This window comes from Salvia miltiorrhiza, chromosome 1, assembly GCF_028751815.1.
Source record: "Salvia miltiorrhiza cultivar Shanhuang (shh) chromosome 1, IMPLAD_Smil_shh, whole genome shotgun sequence".
Lineage (NCBI taxonomy): Eukaryota > Viridiplantae > Streptophyta > Magnoliopsida > Lamiales > Lamiaceae > Salvia > Salvia miltiorrhiza.
The window spans coordinates 44,041,103-44,060,205 of NC_080387.1; the positions used below are offsets into that span (position 1 = coordinate 44,041,103).

Below are 19,103 nucleotides of genomic sequence, written 5' to 3' on the forward strand. Positions count from 1 at the left end.
TTTTTCCAGAGATGCTCGAACAAGGGAAGTTGAATTTGCAGTCTGATTCGGTTTCAATATGAATGGAAACCATGGGCAATAATTATAATGGGGGATCATTTGGTGTCAACATATAAAATCTCGAGTCCATCATAATATAGTTTGGCCAACTAATTCATCAATTTGTTGGCGCAATTTCTTGTATTGTGGTTGGTCTTCCTTCCTTGGTTGTATTTGAGTTGCTGCTCCTTAATATTATACTTCCCCTCAAAAGAAATATTTTTGTTACATTAAAAAAATGTGGTGATTTACATGCACCATCACATCATGATTATCTACATACAATTTACACAAAATCAATAGTTCAAGGTTAAAAAAAATATTTATAGTGAAAATAATTTTATGTTTAAAGTGGTATTTACCTAATTATTAAAATACATTCTGACCTGTTTGGACTAATTAATTCATAATAAAATTGTTCATTCAGATCAAACCTCCACTCAGATACAAATCTTAGAGTTTTATTGAATATGACAAGAGCCAAACTACTTCTTAACACTACAAAATTTGTTTCCGCAGATATCAAATCCATCTCCAACAGACACATTTGAAATGTCAGCAAAGCTCAAATTCTCCAATCCAAATGCAACCAAGCAACTCATGTAAGAAACGGTAAAGACAGAATTGCAATAGTTGAGATTGTTATTACAACAAAAATAATTAAGAAGCAAGAAACAACACAATATGAAAATGGATAGCCCTTGAAAGCTTTCCCGTTGGTACTTCCACTAAATATCCCTAGCCCCTACTTCAGGCAAAGAACCTTTAGTGGAAGCGCCAAAAAGAAGCTTGGGCTATCCAACTTGCAAGCATTTATTTCTACACACAAAATTAGACTTAGTTTCAAGATTGTTTGATACCCCTTAGGATTTATTCGTTTTTCTGCAGATAAAAGAGACTATTCCACATCAACTGCAGGATTCTGGGCAACTCTGTTGTTCTTGGGTTGATATGTCTTTGTCTTGTCGAGAGTGATCATTTCCAGAGCATGATCGATGCATTTGTGATATGAAAAATCTTCCTCGGTGCCATCTGTACGTACCAAGAAAAAACAGTTTTTATTGTGCTCTGGATGACGGCCAACCTGAAATATGACGTAGCGGAGAATGAGGTTAGAAACATAGGAACATTCATATACAAGAGATGATCTCGAATGGTGCTAGTGTTTGCTTATTTAGTTGTTCTTTTTCTCTTTTGGCTACTTGCACCAGAAAATTAAATGCAGCAATGTTAACGAAGAGAACATTATACAATCACTTCTTATGAAAAGGGCTCGAGGCTTGGACAAAACACTAGGGGAATAGAAGCACAAGACGTCATTCTTCATGAAAAACAAATTTGAAGGAAAATGGAGTAACAAGATGAAATATATGTTCATTTCAGGAAAAATGCAAAAAGCCATACCAATCATCTTGGATTAAATGAATCTCAAATAAGTCAGGAGGTGCTGAAAAATTCTAACATTAGGACTTAGCATAATAGGTTCTTTAAATCCAGACGTTTAGCTCTAATGCGAATAGGGATAGCCAGTAGGTTTACCAGTTAGCCAGCAATATTTTAGTTTATTTTTCCTGAAAGAATAGGGAGTTATATCATTTTACAATAGTACTTTTAAAACTTAAGTGCATTTCGATACTAAAACTAAAATTCAAGTGTACTTAATTATAGTGGAACTAAGAACTTATTTGAACTTACCAAATTTGAATCTTAGTTGCACTTTACATACTACACGTGTATCGAAACTTTAAATTTACAGTTAAGAGTGCTCAAGTTCAAGGTGATAGCCAACTTGAACAAATTTTTTTTCACAATACTACAAAGTTATAACTATATTCGACTTTTATTGCAAAATACAAATGGGCATGTTATGTTTGATTTCAGTATGTGCTTTAGCTTAGATTTTAAAAATAAACATGTATATTGACTTGCCTGATCATTAGCTAGATATGGGACCTTTAGCACGGAGCTTAATAAGTTTGGTATAAAATCCATAATATTGTTAACATGTTTAAATCCAGGGCTAGTTCGCCTGTAGCCCAAAACCTCTAAGGCTGGTCTGTTTAACATCTCTATGTAAAATCAGATTGAAGTCCCTACTCAAACAACTTGCACGAACCCTATACCGATGTTGATAACCAGTCACCAAGAAGAATAACTCAATGACAACAGCTGTCTGAGTTGTCAAATACGATAGAGAGAAAAGGTACACCAAGAACCCAAAACTAATGCCCCAAGATCGAGTAAACACCTTTCTTCTCTTGGGTGGGGTTGTGGTATACTTTTCCTTTTCCAAATAGAACACGAAAGCCAACCCATTAAATATTTTACAGCTACAGTGTCAACTCATATCAAAACTAATATTTTTAAATAGCGTTGTTATTATCATCATCATCATCATTATTATTATTATTATTATTATTATTATTATTATTATTATTATTATTATTGTTGTTGTTGTATTTGTTGGTGTTGTTTGTGCATGTGTGTTTAAGAAAAACTCTAGGTATATTACAATCAAATAAAATTGTACAGAGGTGTTCTGTATCCAAACGTATCAAAAAAACAATTCTAAAGTACATTATAATTATGTGATAAATTATACTAATAAATTAAGAATTAAGAAAAAAATACTCCCTCCGTCCACGAAACAACTTCCTATATTTCTTTTTTGGGACGTCCACAAAAAAACTTCCTACCTATTTTTGGACTATACCCCACCACTTATAATTACTTACTTTTCACTTTTTCACCACTCTCAATACATTCAACAACTTTTTATCCACTCTTAATACACTCAACAACCTTTTTCTTAAAACTCGTGTCACTCCCTCCTAGGAAGTTATTTCATGAACGGAGGGAGTAATTATTATTTAATAAAATCTTATATGATATTTCAAAGAAAATTACAATCAATTCACTTATATAACCAATACCATCATCACTAAAAGGTTATAATCTAAAATGAATTACATAATTGCTAGCAATTATAATAAGTGTAAATTAATTAATCTTATATCATTCTGATAATAAATTCATCTTGTTAACTTAATATTTAATAACATAATTGCTACCATAAGCCTTGTAGTTTAGTTGTACTCCTCACCCTTGTAATAACTTATAAGGGTGAGAGGTCGTGGTCCGATCCCCAATTCCCCCTCCACCAACTCCAAAAAATACACTAATAATTTCATTGATCATTGTCTATATTATAAATGGCAATTAGATTGAAATTAAAATTAAAGAGTAAACTAATTTTTTTTTATTGTCAACCATTTTTATACTTAAAAATGTTTACTAATTTTTATAAGATTAAACTAAATTCACCTTAATTTTAGTTTATTTCAACAAAACTTAAAATTGAACTTCCATATGTTATTAGTATTCAAAATACACGGATATGATTTTATGGGAATAGACTTAAACATAACAAAACAAAGATAGGAGATAAAAGATGTAATTTCTCTGTCAGTGTCAGTGATATTACAATATATATTATGCATTCGGTAATTACAAAATCCTATATATATTGACTGCACGCATATACTGGACTACTACTACATTTAATTTCTTAAATAAGAAATTCAGTGTGTGTTACTGGACTACTACTACATCTAAAGCAGTAGTCATGTGGCAGATATATCTTTTTCAATTTTCCTGATGGGTACAAACTACATCTGAATACATAACTTGCTTTAATTGAATAAAATAATTGTTTCTATTGCCAGAAGAAATGGAGGAAAACAAAAAAGGAGGAACTGCAAGCTCTTGGTTGTGCAGCTGAATTAATTTTGAAAGTAGATATGATACAAACAAACATAGGACGTTGTACAACTTCTAGTGTTCGAAGAGGTCCTGTTTTAATGGTAACTAGAATAGCCCGGTAATATTTATAGTTTAAACAAAAAATTAAAGATATATATAACTCAATTAAAAAATTAAAAAATGTAAATAAGTTAAATTAGATTATGACATTGATTTCTCCTTGATTTACAAAATTGTCTTTGAAACTGTTATGAAATCAATTTCAAATTGATGATTTCTTTTTTAATATAGTATAGAATTTAAAAGTTTGCGCAAATTTGTTGAAGATGACCTCTTGAGGTGAAATATAGAAGTACATGGACTTATGAAAAAAAAAGGTAGTATATGAACCTATTCCAAGAAATTTTAATAATATAGGGACCTAAAGATGTTTCTTGCCAAGATAAATGTTATGTAACTACTTTAAAGTCAATCAAAGGGCTTGTTTATTCTTTTTGGTAAAGAAAGGGGTGGACAAAAACAAGAATAAATAACAGTTAGTGCTTGCATCTAAGACAATAATGTACATATTTATATCAATCGATGATTATCTCCTAACATATGATACAAAAGCCCTTGCGTACCTTTATGTCCAAAATACCAGTTCCAGACTTGTCTTGCAATTTTGGATGAAACTTTAGAGCCATCATTGCTGTATTCTTGTCTTCGCCAATAAGGTGACGGTTTGCAGGATACCTATGCCGTTTTAGAAGAGCAAAATTAAATAACTGACTCCAACGCAAACAGCAAGAGATGTAAATATTTTTCAAGTGTCATCAAAAATCAAGCAGAAAATAGACTACCAGCAATTATATTCATAAAACATGTAAAAGAAGGTAAGCTTTAATCATATTACAAGTTCTCCCGACTGACTAGTAATACTCCAGAAATTTTTTATTAACACTGTCAAACACCTGGAAAAAGTTGCACCCTCACATACTTAAAATCATAATTGGAAATTGATGGTCCTCGTGCATCATGAACACTATTGTTTAAAAACACTAACTTCCATGTGTTTTAGTAATTTCAGTTAAGCAAACTTCAGTTACCCCACCTCCAAAAGGACAGCAGTTACCAACTTTTATTTAGCCTCCCCCATTGCCTCGTGAAGATCATTATATTTATAACAGAGGTACCAAAAGCAAACATATACTTGTCATCAAACATGCAATACAATGTAGGGCGTGGAGTTGGGGTGTTCAGAACTTTAATATCTAACACAAAGTAAGAAAATATTTGAGAAATTAAGACAAAAAAGAGTTCATGCACATAACTAGTGGGATGTAGCAAAAGGAAGATGGCTAAATTTATAGGTCAATTATTTCTTGAGTTAACGGAAGTTCATCTGGAAATCTTCTGTACAAAAACGAACACAATTATATCAAATTTAAAGTTCCGACACAATCACTAGTACAATGATGTATGCAAAGGCATGCAACTGATGAAAGTACATAAGTAGAATATAATCGAATGCTGCAGAAGTGGAAAAGGATTGTGCAGGAATAGACAAACAGTGAAACAGATTACAGCCACGTTAGATTTCAAATAAAAAGCAGCACATGCTTTTTTAGGCTAAAAAAGCAGCTCATACTAACTTAAAAGGCATCAAGAACGAGTATAAGGTAGAAAGGGCATCACATACTCTCTCAGGATACGCTTTAGTTTCCGTGAAACTTTCTGAATCCCAACTTCGGTGAAATGTTGAGAGAGCATTTTCCGAAGCAAAATCTTTTGCCCCTTTGAGTTGAAGTGATACGAAGCAATAGATTTTCTACCATTTTGTTTCACCTTAGCATTAGCTTTAGCAGACGCAACATGGGTACTCAGCAGAGTGTAAACATCTGCGCGCTCAGCAGGTTCATGTCCCTAATGCATGAACATAGAAAAAATCATATAAAGGAAACGGACAAAAAATCATATTAAGGTAATAGGAGCATAGGACTCCTTCAATCAAAGACTTACTTTGATACGACTACTGATCAAGAAAATATATTATTACAAGTTATCTAGAAATGGGAAAAAATTATATCCCAATGTAGTAACTTTATGTTTATAAAGAACGGATCTAAGGTACAATATAAAACATGCAATGTTTAGATGGTTTAAAATGTATCTGATGCTTTCAAGGGATAAAGACGTATCCTACCTTCCCCTTGTATAAAAGATCAAACTGGCAACCAGTTCCAATAGAAGGGGTTTGTCCCCATGCCAAAGCCTCAAGACTTCCTTTAAGAGCATCCATTTGTTCCACCTTGGCAGCTTTTATAAAACTATCACTAGGATTCTGTATTTGATTCACAGGTCCACAAGAAGAATGAGCAGTGCATCAACATTCTCAAAAAGGAGAAACGTTACATCAATGAAGAAAGAGGAAAATGAAATTGAAAGACTACTAAAGTACTAACCAAAAAGCAGGCTTGACTGAAAGGTGAATAAACATTTGTTTCCTTTCTTTGATTTGCCAGTCCTCTTGAATTTAGTGGCACAAACTCTCCCGTAGCTGAAAGGCAATTGGCTGTAACAACTAAATGTTCTGGAAGGATGGACTTGCCAGTGTCAGTTATAGCAGCATGCAAATTCTGCAGTTGAGATACAATATTAGTTTTGCTTAGCCATCCACCAGAATAAAAGAGGCATCACAGAGGCTGATGCCAACACTTTTCAGTCTCATTGCCATTTACCATAGCTAAGATTGATAGGCACAGCTTTTTGGTTAAAGGAGAATGTGCACAGTAAGAAATGAACTCACATTTACAAAATACTGCCATGCAACATCAATTCCATACGCTTCACAATAATCGAGAAGAACGTCTGGATGACTGCGCTCCCAGTCAATTATATTTCTCATAAAGAGACATTTATCTATGAGCGTACTCCAGAACCTGGTCATCTCACAGTATTCTGACGAGACAACTCGCAAGAAAAGTTCACCCAAAGCGCATCTGGGGAATTTTGAACGATCGGGTCCCTCTTTCCATAAGATATCGACCTTCTTGAATTCCAGAAATCCTAATTTACAACATAAAATATTAGCATCAATAAGAAGCCGAATAGTCCATGATGCAATGAGTTTATGAAACTGAAGATCATCCACACAAAATGCAACAACAACAACAACAATAATAATAATAATAATAATAATAATAATAATAATAATAATAATAATAATTATTATTATTATTATTATTAAATATATATATATATATCACTTTATATCCCAAACTATTCTTGTTTTATAAAAAATGTCTATTAAAATTATGAACTATCAAAAGTATAAAAAATATCCCGAGTAAATTTTTCGGCTCAGTAATGTTAACATCGCTCGCTGGATGCCACAGTTGAATTATAAATAATTATATTATAGAAATATCACTTTAAATCTCAAACTATTCTCATTTTATCAAAAATATCTTGAACTATCAAAAATGTTTATTAAAATCATGAACAATGGAAGATTTATCAAAAATATCCTTGATTGATTCATTTTCTACTTTGAAATGTTGGCAGCCACACCCCAAATTCTTTCCTCTTCGAAATTCTACCATTGCCAAGTCGAAATATACGAATGCAAAAAATACAATGTTAGGAATGCTCAAAACACCGTTGTCACAGGCAACGTCAACATTCCCCAAGACAAATTTTAAAAACCTTTGATAGTTCATGATCTAATAGACATTTTTAATGTATTTGATAGTTCATGATCTAATAGACATTTTTAATGTATTTTTTTATAAAATGAGAATAGTTTAGGTTATAAAGTGATATTTACCCTATTGCTTATAATTCCAAAGTGACATCGGCAAGCCACGTCAATATTCCGGAGCCAAAAAATGAAAGCGGGACATTTTTGATAAGTTTTGACAGTTCATAATTTTAATCTACATTTTCTATAGTTCGGGATATTCTTGATACAAATGAAAAATACTTTGGGATTTAAAGTGATATAATAATAATAATAATAAAAAAGTACCAACTCCCAACATGTTGGCCCTAAGGAATGATGGTACAAAACTCATTTAGTACCAAACGCCATGGGAGTGACAAAGGAATTATTAGTAGTCGCTAGCATGCAAACTTGAGTACTTGAGCCATCAATACATTTTAGACCTATTGAATCGTGTTGACACTTTGCAAACCAAGCACTTATCCTACTGTGATTAGAACTTTTTCAATAAAAAACAAGTAAAAGTGACAATAAACAACCATTCAAATTTATACATCACTATTAACAGCATATTCAAACTGGAAAAGCCATACTTATTGTTAAAGAGAGTGATATGTCTACCATAAGGATGGTGATGGTACTGCAGAAAAAGTAATATTCTCTTCGTCCCACTTATCTTGGCACACTTTCCTTTTTAGTTTGTCCCATTTATAATATCACTTTCCAAAAATGGTACATTCTCTACACACATAAAATAAGTGGATCCTACCCACTTTACACTCTTGACTATTTATTCTTAATCAATGTGTCCAAATCAAAAGTGTCAAGATAAGTGGGACGGAGGGAGTAACTATCATTTAGCATGTTGATAATAAATTCAAAAGAAATTGTGAAGAAAAGGTTCGAATATGGAATATTATCCAAACTGTAAATTTCTTAAGATGGAAATAGTGCATGCCATTTTAGAAAGTACTCCACAAATGCAAGTTTGATCTACATTAAGTTCAATCTTTTTTTCCCATAGGTTCAAGTTCCAATTTCGTCTTAAAACAATTAAATCTAATTCTCTTAATTAATCAAGATGATGCAAGATATATCTCTTGTTTTCCACCCATTCCAAATTTTGAAACCAGTAGCATGGAGTAAGGTATTGCAAGTATGTTAATTCTAGTCAGATCAAAGATGTCATTCTGCTACTAGGCACCACCCTCGTGAGCCTAGGGCATTACACACAGTTTCAACCACATCAACATATGATTCATGTAATTCAAATAAATAGCAATGGCAGAATAGCAGGAATAAACATGTACGTAAAAGAATATGAAGTAAATAATGCAGTAGTCCAAGTTCAAACCTTTTACAACAGTTTGAAGAAGAGCAGGTATGACCATATCACGAAGAATGTCCACATCTGGGATATTCTGAATGCTCTCAGTTAATGCAGCTGATATGCAAATTGTAGATTCAGTATGAGTGTCAGCTGCAGAACAAACCCTGTGCATCAAGAAGCAAGATCAGAAGGATTTCCTTTAGCCAACAGAAGAATAATTGAGACACAGAGAAGCTGAAACATGAATTTTATATTTAAACCCTCAGGACTAAATCCAACTATTTTCAGTTATGGAGAGTTTCCAACTCATGTGGTATTGTGCTCAGAATTCTGCTGATACAGAATTTCAGACAGTTATTATAGATCAGCTGTTGTACCTGCATTAGTTTATACCATTGCAAGATTACCTGTCAAGAAAGGCTATAGCGATGGAAAAACCTATGTAATAAAGTTATGTGTGGGACGAACAACTTGTTGAAACTAACCAAGGCATGCAAGTACTAAGGAAACACAAGATCACCAACAAACAGAAGTCTCATACTCAAGGTAATGATATTAATATGTCTTTTAGTAAACACGACAAGCCCTTTAGCATTTATTCCTAATTTCTTTACGCTTTGACCACACAAATAGGAGCATTTGAAAGGCTTGCATGGAATAAAACTAGAAAAAACAAACTTTAGAGACTATCTTATCTGAATTAATTTCTTTAACAAATCACCTTTCTACAAATCAGGTAGGCCACAAACAATATTCTACATTAAAACAACTAAACCAAAGATACATTTATAAGCGTATTTTAGACTGTTATTAACCATATTTCTTAACAAATTGGAACTTTCTTAAGATGGACAATCCATCTAAGAGAAGGATCTTACTCGCTAGTTATATGTAACTTCGGAAGATCAAATTTGGATTTTGCTCCATTTAATTTATTATTCAAACGAAGAGCATTCATAATTGAGCGCAATGTCAGCCTCCTCTTGAGGGCGACTTCCTGAAAGGTCAAAGAATAGTCCTGAATAAATATAGAAAGACAGAGAGAAAAGCATTATATAACTAATTGTATTACCTTGTTTATGTGAAAATGGCAACTCCAAGGACTAATACGGGTGCTGCTATTTGTCCTCTTGGAGTAGCTAATAGGGCGTAGGTATATTTAGTCATTAAAGATCAAGGTAATTCAAATCCATCTCACTACAACGAAATGTAAAACAAAAAATGATTTGTAACCAAAAGAAAGCTTACCATATCCTTACTTCTGAGACTATGTTTGAGAAAGGCAAACATTCCAAATGATTCTTCACTTCTAAAGCTCCATATTCAAAACCATTTGCCCATCTTTTAAGTCGCCGGGATAAAAACAGTGATGCACTTTTAGAGCCAGTACTCTTTTTCACTCCACATTCGAGTACTTTCTGTATGGTCAATTGAGTGAGATTTCTCATGTAAACTTAAGACAAACTGAAGTACTCACACTAAGCTCCACAAGCAATAGAAAATGATTCGACACATAAGCAGTAAAATAAATGAGCTAATACAACTTCCTTATGTATGCAACCGAAGGAAACATAACAATAAAAGCTGAAAATGCAATAACACGGTGGAAATTGATGAGGTTTGGGAAATCCTTTCTTGTACTTGATACTATTAGTCACTGGAGCATTGTTATTTAGTTAGCTTTCTAGGATTTATTTAGGTTTCCTCGTCCCCTTTGTGATTATATTTTTCAAAATTTATATAATTTCTTTGTTTCCTCAAAGGGAACTGCAAGATATTGGAACAAAATACTTTTACTTGGATTGTTCACAGAAAAAAAAATACAGTTTTTTAGAGATGTCTATCAATGAACAGAAGGAAGCACAAAACTCATCCAGCAGAAACCACGATAGCTTAGTATAACATATGATGCCAATTCAGACTGCTCTATGTGCTGAACAAAATAGTTTATCATTTGATTGACTTTTGAAAAGTTACAAAATATGTCTGATTCCTATGGTTTAAAGACTAATACAAAGCATACAATGCTTAATTCTGTATCTATCCCATCTCTCAACCTAAAGCCAGTCTCTATTTTTCCCAACTTGTCCAAGATAGATTTAACTTTAAGGTCTGATATGATTGAGAGGTTGACCACAGTACGACCCAAGGGTTATATTGAACTTGATGAGATCATAAAAAATATTTACTAAGCTAGGAAATCTAAGGCAAACTTATATGCACGTATCAACCTACCCATCCACAAACACAAGCTGTACCTTTAAAGTTAACATAGGCGATGGTTCAAAGACACTGATGGGCTGATCCAGAGCACTGTATAAAGCTTCAGTAATGGCACAAGCCGCAATTGACCCAACAGGATGACCACCCATATGGCCCTCAGCATGGATAACATCTGTTTCCTCAGAGCAATAATGAAACTGAATAACTTGATTCCCGTAACAACTTCTGACGGTTCCATCATATCCAATTACTAAATCTCGCAAGAAAAACATTAAGCGTCGATTTAGAGTGCCAGGGATATCAGCATTGCCACCAAAAGAACCATCACGGGTTGTCAATGAAAGAACAAAACACTCATGAGGATTTAAACCAACTGAGAAGGAGTTGGCAATCATTGTACACGGGATGTAACCATGCGATGTCTGTAAATCAGGAAGATTTTTCTGGTGGTTCCACGAAGCACAAGACAGGTGGCGGGGAACTGAAAAAGATAATGGAGCCAACGAGTGCTGCAACCCCACACACATGCTATGCTGGAATAGTTTTTGCAAATTGCCTTTGCTCCCAGCCTTTAGCATAGCTATAAATGAATTACTACTGCCCGAGTACTTGTAAGCCAGACTTTGCATGTCCCGAAAAACTGACTTGGCTGCAGAAACTGAAGCCTGAAAAAGTTCTGGTACAGTCTGTCGAGCGATCAAAATCCTCTCCTTCAGAAAGTTTTCCATGTAATCGCTCTCTTCCGAGCAATCTACAAGAAAATCTTGGTTGCAACCAACCATCAGCAAACTGGCATTGGATAGTCTTTCTGCTTCCCGCAGGCCACATGATATTTCTTCCAGAAGATTCTTGTGGGAGTCTGAATCTTGGGACAGGTAAAGGTCGGATAACGAGACAGTGAGTCCCCTCATTGACAGCCACTCACAAAGAACTTCCTGCCCACTACTCAGGAATTCAAGTACTCTATCTTGGCAATGTCTTAGAAGGCATTGAAATAGGTTCCCACTGCTGTCGTTTAACCAGGATGATCCATGGGAAGATGAGACAAGCTTCCCGTGCCTTATAGATACATCATTACATGCAGAAGTGAATTCAAAATCCGGAGGCAAAAGAAGACTAAACAACTGCTTCCCAGTCCAGAAACGAGCTCCAGATTCAGACTTGATAATAGCAGGCGACACTGGTATACAAGAACAAAACATTTGCAGCTGCTGCATCTCAGTTTTATTCAGAATAACTCCATCTTGGAGAAAAAGATATGCAGCAGTCAGACTATCTTGACCTAGTGCCAAAAGGTTCCGACCATTCTGTCCATTGACTAACTGATTTTTCAATGAAACAAGCTCATTGAGCTCTATTCTGGAGTTTATGGATTGAGGAACGTAACCATGGAGACAATCTCCATCAAAGTCCCCTCGGAGAGGGGAACATATTAGAGGATTAATGGAGAGAACAGAATCTATTGGGAGAACTTTTACAGACAGAGCAATAAGGGAGTGCTGATGAATAGATGGGGGCCTATTAATCAACACAATATCTCCATCAATAAGAGGCCTACATACGGAATCTCCCGCACGCAACATGTCCTTAAACCATATAGTAATCCTCTGACCATTCCGAAGAACAGAGAAGTGTCCTCTTCGGTGAAGCATATAGTCACAACATGGCATTAGCTTCTCCCAGTTCCATTCATTGATATGGTCGTTGATAAGCACATTCTCTGCAACATGAAATGGCACGCCAATTTCATGAACCTTAACTTTGGGGTCACCAACAACCACCATGCGGAAAGAATGATCCGTCCGCTTTCCAAGTAGCAAATCTTTTATGTTTTTCAGCCCTGATGAACTTGAAGCTGAATCATTTGTTGATTGTTTCTCATATACTTTCTGTAAGTTTGACAGCTTTTCAGAGCGTATCTGCAGCAGGAAAGGTTTTAAGAAATTAATTTCTCCCATTGAATATTCTTGTACCATAATATATATACATATATATATAAAGGTGAGGTAAGATATAAAGTGTGCTTTTCCTTGCCTTGGAAAGTTTGTAACGTTCGAGAACACGAGCACTTAATTCGTTCGGTGTGCCTCTAAAATCAATAAGCTTTCTGTACACCTTTGTAGTCTCATCCTAAATATTAGTCAAGTAAAGACAGCATGAAATTGTGTAATCATCAAGGAACAGAAACAGCGGAAAAACATATACTCCCTCCGTCCACGAAAATAGTCCAACTTCCCTTTTTGGGATGTCCCCAAAAAATATGCCTATTCCATCTATAGACACTATATTCCCTTAATATATCAACATATTCAACCGCATATGACCCACCACTTCCCTCGCAATACACTCAACTAATGTGGGTATCTTGCTCCACTCACGAAAGACTCAACTACAATTATTAAAACTCGTGCTAGGAGCTCTTAGGACAACTTTTCGTGGTTGGAGGGAGTATACCTCATGAATGAATGAATGGGAGCAAGACAGTCATTAACACTTACAACAGTTATGCGCTGACCAAATTCTCTCACTCGATAACTATTAGGAGTCACCAGCAACGAGTTGAGAAAGATCAAGTTTTTCCTTCTGAAGCAATCTTCCAAAGTCCTTGGAGATACATCCTTTAAAATATTATACACCTGAAAAGCCAATTGCAGCATACGCATCAACTACTAAACACAATAACAATCAATATAGTAAAAAGAAGAAAAGTAATCTCACATATTAAGAAAATAGTAAGATTCTACGCAGAAACTTTTGTGATTAGTTTAAATACTGTTATTGAGATTCTCAGATTGGACAAATGAAACAGCGGTCCAGTGCATACTTCTCTTGCAGTAAAAACTATACTAAAAGTAGTTTTCATTGGCAACTCTAAATATGCCCACCCAATCAGTGCAAAGTGAAAGTAATATGTATGGGCCACTATTGTCTTTACTCCAGGATGTTCAATCTAGAACATGTTAAGATGGGTAAAACATCTTTGTGGAAGAGTCTATTTATCAACAGCTCAAAGATCAAACCTAGACTGGGGTAAACTCTTCTGTACAAGAGCATGGGGTTAGATGCTGAAAGGGAACAAGGACTACAATTAGTCATTACAGTAAACCTAGTAGTAGGTCATAATTAATTAGAAATTAGAATACTAATGAACTTTAAAAAATAGATACTATTATCATAGTAACTACACTTTCTGGACTGATCTGCAAAATCTTCAAATAACACCAACAAAAATCCAATTTCTCAAGGTTGCTCCTAAAAATTTTGCTAATCAAATGACACACTACTTCAGTGGAAAATATCATGTTTATCTGACTATGCCATCCTATCTGAAAGATTGAAACTGTATTTGAAGAAAACAAACAGAATAAAAACAATTGTCATTATCCAAGCTTCTATGATAATTAAATGAGAAGAAATAGGGAACAAAGAAAACAAAGCTCTAGCAAGTGCCACAAAAATAGTAATGTTTCAAAACTGACAGATATTTGGACAGAAAGTTTGATGCAATAGAAGTAGAAAGAAATCCGACCAAACAAAAAGGGCTAGGGAGAATCTTACTTGTGCTGGCAATAGAACTCTTTTGTTTGGTGGCAGAGTACTGTGTTCTTGAGCTGAATCTTTGGGGAGTATATCCCAATAATCAGAAGCCAGACATCCTTGGGAGCTCTTACTCACCAATGCTTCACTAACTTCCGCGATAATTGCAGTTTTTGCGAACACATCTTTTGAAGATACTTTGAATTTCATTTTTGGATAGCCATCTTTTGATTTCCCCTGTTATTCGGGGTGGAAACATGTTGGTAATAGTCATGTAAAAAGGTGCAAAGTACCAGCCAAATGCACTCACAGTACAATATCTGCAATTTCTTGGCTGGTGACTTGAAGCAGAATGCGCGTTCTGATGCATGCAAAAAAAAAATGCAGCTTAGCATTCTGAGAAGATACAAGATTGCCGCTTCCAATACATTATAATTTATTTCTTTAGAAAAGATAATAATAATAATAATAATAATAATAATATTGAAAGGAATTACAGTAGCAGCATTCATCAACCTATGGGCAGTTAAACATTGACACTAAGTTAGCTTTCATTCATCTATAAAGACCAACATCAGAATTTGCTGAATTTCATATGAACCTGCCTATATCTCTGAAAAGTTCAAGCTTGTCACTGCAAGATTTGTTTTTTTTAACGTAAGAACCTCTAGTGTCCTGACTTGGTTGTAGCTTTTGACTTAGACTTTATTTAGTTTCAAAATATCACCTGATTTACTAAGGCACTGGTTATAAGATACAATCACTGCTATCATATGAATTGAAACTAGCAACAGACTTTATTACACTTACTGGTATAAACATGATGCTTGTTTCGATTTTCAATTAGGAGCAAGCAAAAAGAATACGGTGATAGATTAACATTTAATATGTGTGCATCTGTGAGACTGTGACAATCTAGCAAAAGCAACAAACAATATTTTTACCCTCAGGATAGTACCTAACCTTAATCTTACTATGCCGAAGGGATTTACACCCTGGGCAGATTTTATTAAGGGTCTGTGCAACTTCCGACATGAAATAAGGATTTAGTATTGTATATGGGAAGTTGATCAACCCAAAATGCCCTGCAAAATATAGAACAGTAAGTCGATATCCAATTATAGATGTAAGATAACGAAAAGACAGAGATCATAAAGTATCATTACAACTATATATCCCCTAGTTACCTTCACAGTCCCTTAAATTTTTTGCACCACAGGTAATGCATTCAGTAGCATTTATCGTAGGGAGCCCCAATGCAGCATCCGACACTTCATTGACTGTTCCAATGACCATTGCTGATATTTTCCCCTGAAAATGTCAATGCATAAACAAAGATAGGTTTTTCTCAAACTTCTAAATCTATTTATATCAAATGAAAGATGGACCACTTACAGCATCTTCATCAGACAAAATACTTAAATGAATTCCTTTCAGACGACCTGATGTAACTTGCTGAACTTCAAGCAACTCATTATCCATTGAAGTCCGCACTGTTTTCCTTGAGATGAAAAACCATACAGGTAAGTTGATTCTAGAATTCAATCTCATTGGGCACACATAACAGTAATAACCTACCAATTGAAAAGGTAATCTTGACTTGCACTTGCACTAACACTACTTTAAGAATAGGACATCTTCTTAAAAGAAATCAAAGGATAATCAAGAAAAAACAAGTATCAAGATACTTTAGTACTTGTGATCCACATGCATCCTTATGATTTTTCATATCATTACATTACATCATCCTTCACAATAATCGACACCACTTAGCAATCAACTAATTCATCTGAGACAGAAACAGTCACAGCTCATTTACTTCAACTCCTATTTGGTCATAAGCAAATTGCTTGTCCAGGCAATCAAATATAGGTTACACAAGATAACAAATAAAATTCACTGAGTTCCGGTAAAAACACTCAAGCGTGACATCCCACATTGCAAAAAAAATCACATAGATTCTCAATTGCATGCACAAGCCATGAAATACCAAATCGAAATTGTACTCTAGCTCCATCCAACACAAACATGAACGAGAGAAGAAGACATCCGCATTACCTCCAGTCGCCGGAACAGTCAAACTACGAAGAAAAATCGTCTACCAGTCAATGCATTAAACTCATCTGCCAACCAAAAAAAAAAAAATCACCAGATGATCATGTACCGTTTCTACCAGCATTGACAACCGAGCGCAATTTATTTCGAATAAGAAACGACATAAAAAAAATTAAACAGAAATCAGGCTCACATATTTGCCGCCTATAAAGCAAACAAATAAATAAATTAGAAAACAAGACATTTTTTGTTTCCTCACCTCGTGCTTACTTACTTCCCCTTTGCTCTCCTCCCCTCTCTCTATACAGAACTCCCTTACTTGTGATCCTATAATGAGAAAGAGACAGGGAGAGAGAGGAGAGAGAGAGAGAGAGAGGTGGTGAATGAGCGAATGGAGTGATTCTTCGATTAATGGCGCGTGCAGCAGAGTGTTAATGTTATTTCTGCTATGTGTGTTAGGAAGAAGGAATCAATGAGGGGGTTTAAGGAAAAAAGTAGGACATAAATATAGGGAGACAAAATTGTAAATAATTGGTAAAAGCGAGGGCAGAAATCGAGGGTAAACTCGAGAACCGAGGGGCATTGGGGTCATTGCAGTTTAACCGTCAAAAGCTGCCTGCTACGCTTACGAGACGAGGTTGCTTTGCGATTTTGCGAACTGCGATGATGATATTGATTCTTTTTTTTTCTTTTTTCTTTTCTCTGTTTTTCAGTGATGACGATGAAATAAATTGGTACCAACTGTGAGATCTGAAACTTTTCTCTTTTTTTTTCAATAAAATTATATTATACTCCATTCATCGTAAAACAGTATCACTTAAAAATACACGAATTTTAAGAAATACTCTCTCCATTTACAAAAGAACTTCCTAGTTTTCTTTTTTGCGACGTCCAAGAAATAACTTTCTACCTATTTTTGGACTATACCCCATCACTCTCAATACTAATTAAAATAACTTTTCACTATTTCCAATACTCTCAACAACTTTTTCTTCACTTTTAATACATTAAACATTTTCTTTTCTTAAAACCTCGTGCCACTCCCTCCTAGAAAGTTTTTTTGTAGACGGAGGGAGTATTTGATAATAATATATTAACTGAAAAAATTAATTCATTATTTTAAAAATAATAATAATGTATGAAATCATATTTTAAAATTAAACTGAAATCATTTTATAGGACGGACGGAAATAAAAGAAAAATGATATTGTCTTCGTAATCCATTTTTATCATTTTGCAATGTCCACAAAAATTAGTCTCTTTCTATTTTTGAAAACTATTTATCACATGGTGGACCCTATTCTCCACTTATAATACAATTAATTATCATTATAAACACTACTTGTTAAATGAGGCCATTTCTCTACTCATAATACAATAACCATTTTTATTAAAATTCATGTAGTCCACCTTTAGGACTATTTTTGATGGATGGAGGGAGTATATTTTTTATGGGACAAATGAAATATGATATACTCGAACCGTTTCTTTTTTTTATAAAAAATAGCCTATTTGAGCATTTTATTATAAAAAATTGTCAAATCTTATACTTGTCCTGGACATCAATAATTCGTCCGATTTAAAATAAATGTCTCTTAGGACATTTTTAACTTTTTAAAGTAAATATTACTCCCTCCATTTACTATATTACTTTCACTTTTAACATTTTGGTTCGTTTACAATATCATTTTCACTTGTATTTATGACAGTAGGGTCTACAAACTGCACTCATAATAATAGTGAAACTCAAACTCCACTCATAAGTCATAACAATACTCACTACTATCAACTATTCCATATGTCCCTAAAAATTGTGACTTTATTACTACTAGTACGGCCATTCTTGCGATGCACGACAAATATTGAAATTAAACGATATATTTAAATTAATAAATATAAATTTTAAAAATAAAATAATCCACATCAATTACTCAATAAAATCATAAATTTGAAAATATAAATTTTTAACTTTGTATAAAGCGTAATGATAATTAAAGTTATTACATAAGTTTCAAAAAATCGATAATAAAATTAGCATTACACGTTATTATAGAGTATTACACGTCATAATAAATAAATAAATATTTTCATACAGAAATATAAATAAAAAATTGTAAATTTTAATAAAGAGAGAAAATAAAATATTTGATTTTTTTTCATAATTTATTAATTTAAAATTCATTTTTCATGATTCTTTTTATACTATATTAAATTTAAAATGGATATCGAATATTTTTTCATGAAATGTGACCATGTTTAGAAGAGAATTAAAATATAAAAAAAATAGTGAAAAATTTGATGGAAGAAGAGGCAGAAAACTACTTATTTGGTCAAGTAATTATTGTCGTAAGAAAAAAAAATTATTAATATAAAAAAACATAACATTTCAAAATATGAATAATTGAAAATAATTACTATTGTGATGAAAATTAATAATCGACATAAAGATATGTA

At 33.7% G+C, this 19,103-nt stretch overlaps 1 protein-coding gene across 1 annotated transcript; it reads right to left on the reverse strand.

Annotated features, from left to right (window-relative positions):
• Positions 1-642: 642 nt before the first annotated feature.
• On the reverse strand, positions 643-17,331 carry LOC131026059 (DNA-directed RNA polymerase IV subunit 1). Its single transcript, XM_057955837.1, has 20 exons — positions 16,909-17,331; positions 16,653-16,717; positions 15,990-16,095; positions 15,782-15,905; positions 15,558-15,679; positions 14,905-14,955; positions 14,616-14,831; positions 13,556-13,693; positions 13,092-13,187; positions 11,093-12,976; positions 10,083-10,252; positions 9,907-9,973; positions 9,713-9,831; positions 8,859-8,998; positions 6,590-6,849; positions 6,246-6,419; positions 5,987-6,124; positions 5,483-5,706; positions 4,425-4,536; positions 643-1,123 (listed from the first exon to the last, which is right to left on the reverse strand). The coding sequence occupies exons 3-20, from the start codon at positions 16,074-16,076 to the stop codon at positions 938-940; spliced, it is 4,308 nt and encodes a 1,435-aa protein (XP_057811820.1). The 5' UTR covers positions 16,077-16,095; positions 16,653-16,717; positions 16,909-17,331; the 3' UTR covers positions 643-937.
• Positions 17,332-19,103: the final 1,772 nt, after the last annotated feature.

What these genes read in the sequence shown, in the direction of transcription:
- LOC131026059 (XM_057955837.1), bottom strand. Translation starts at nt 16,076, where the DNA reads ATGGATAATGAGTTGCTTGAAGTTCAGCAAGTTACATCAGGTCGTCTG. An exon ending in GAAATTGCAGATATTGTACT is followed by an intron (nt 14,832 to 14,904) that starts GTGAGTGCATTT and finishes CCCGAATAACAG; the next exon opens with GGGAAATCAAAAGATGGCTA. An exon ending in CTAAAGCGTATCCTGAGAGA is followed by an intron (nt 4,537 to 5,482) that starts GTATGTGATGCC and finishes AAAACGGCATAG; the next exon opens with GTATCCTGCAAACCGTCACC.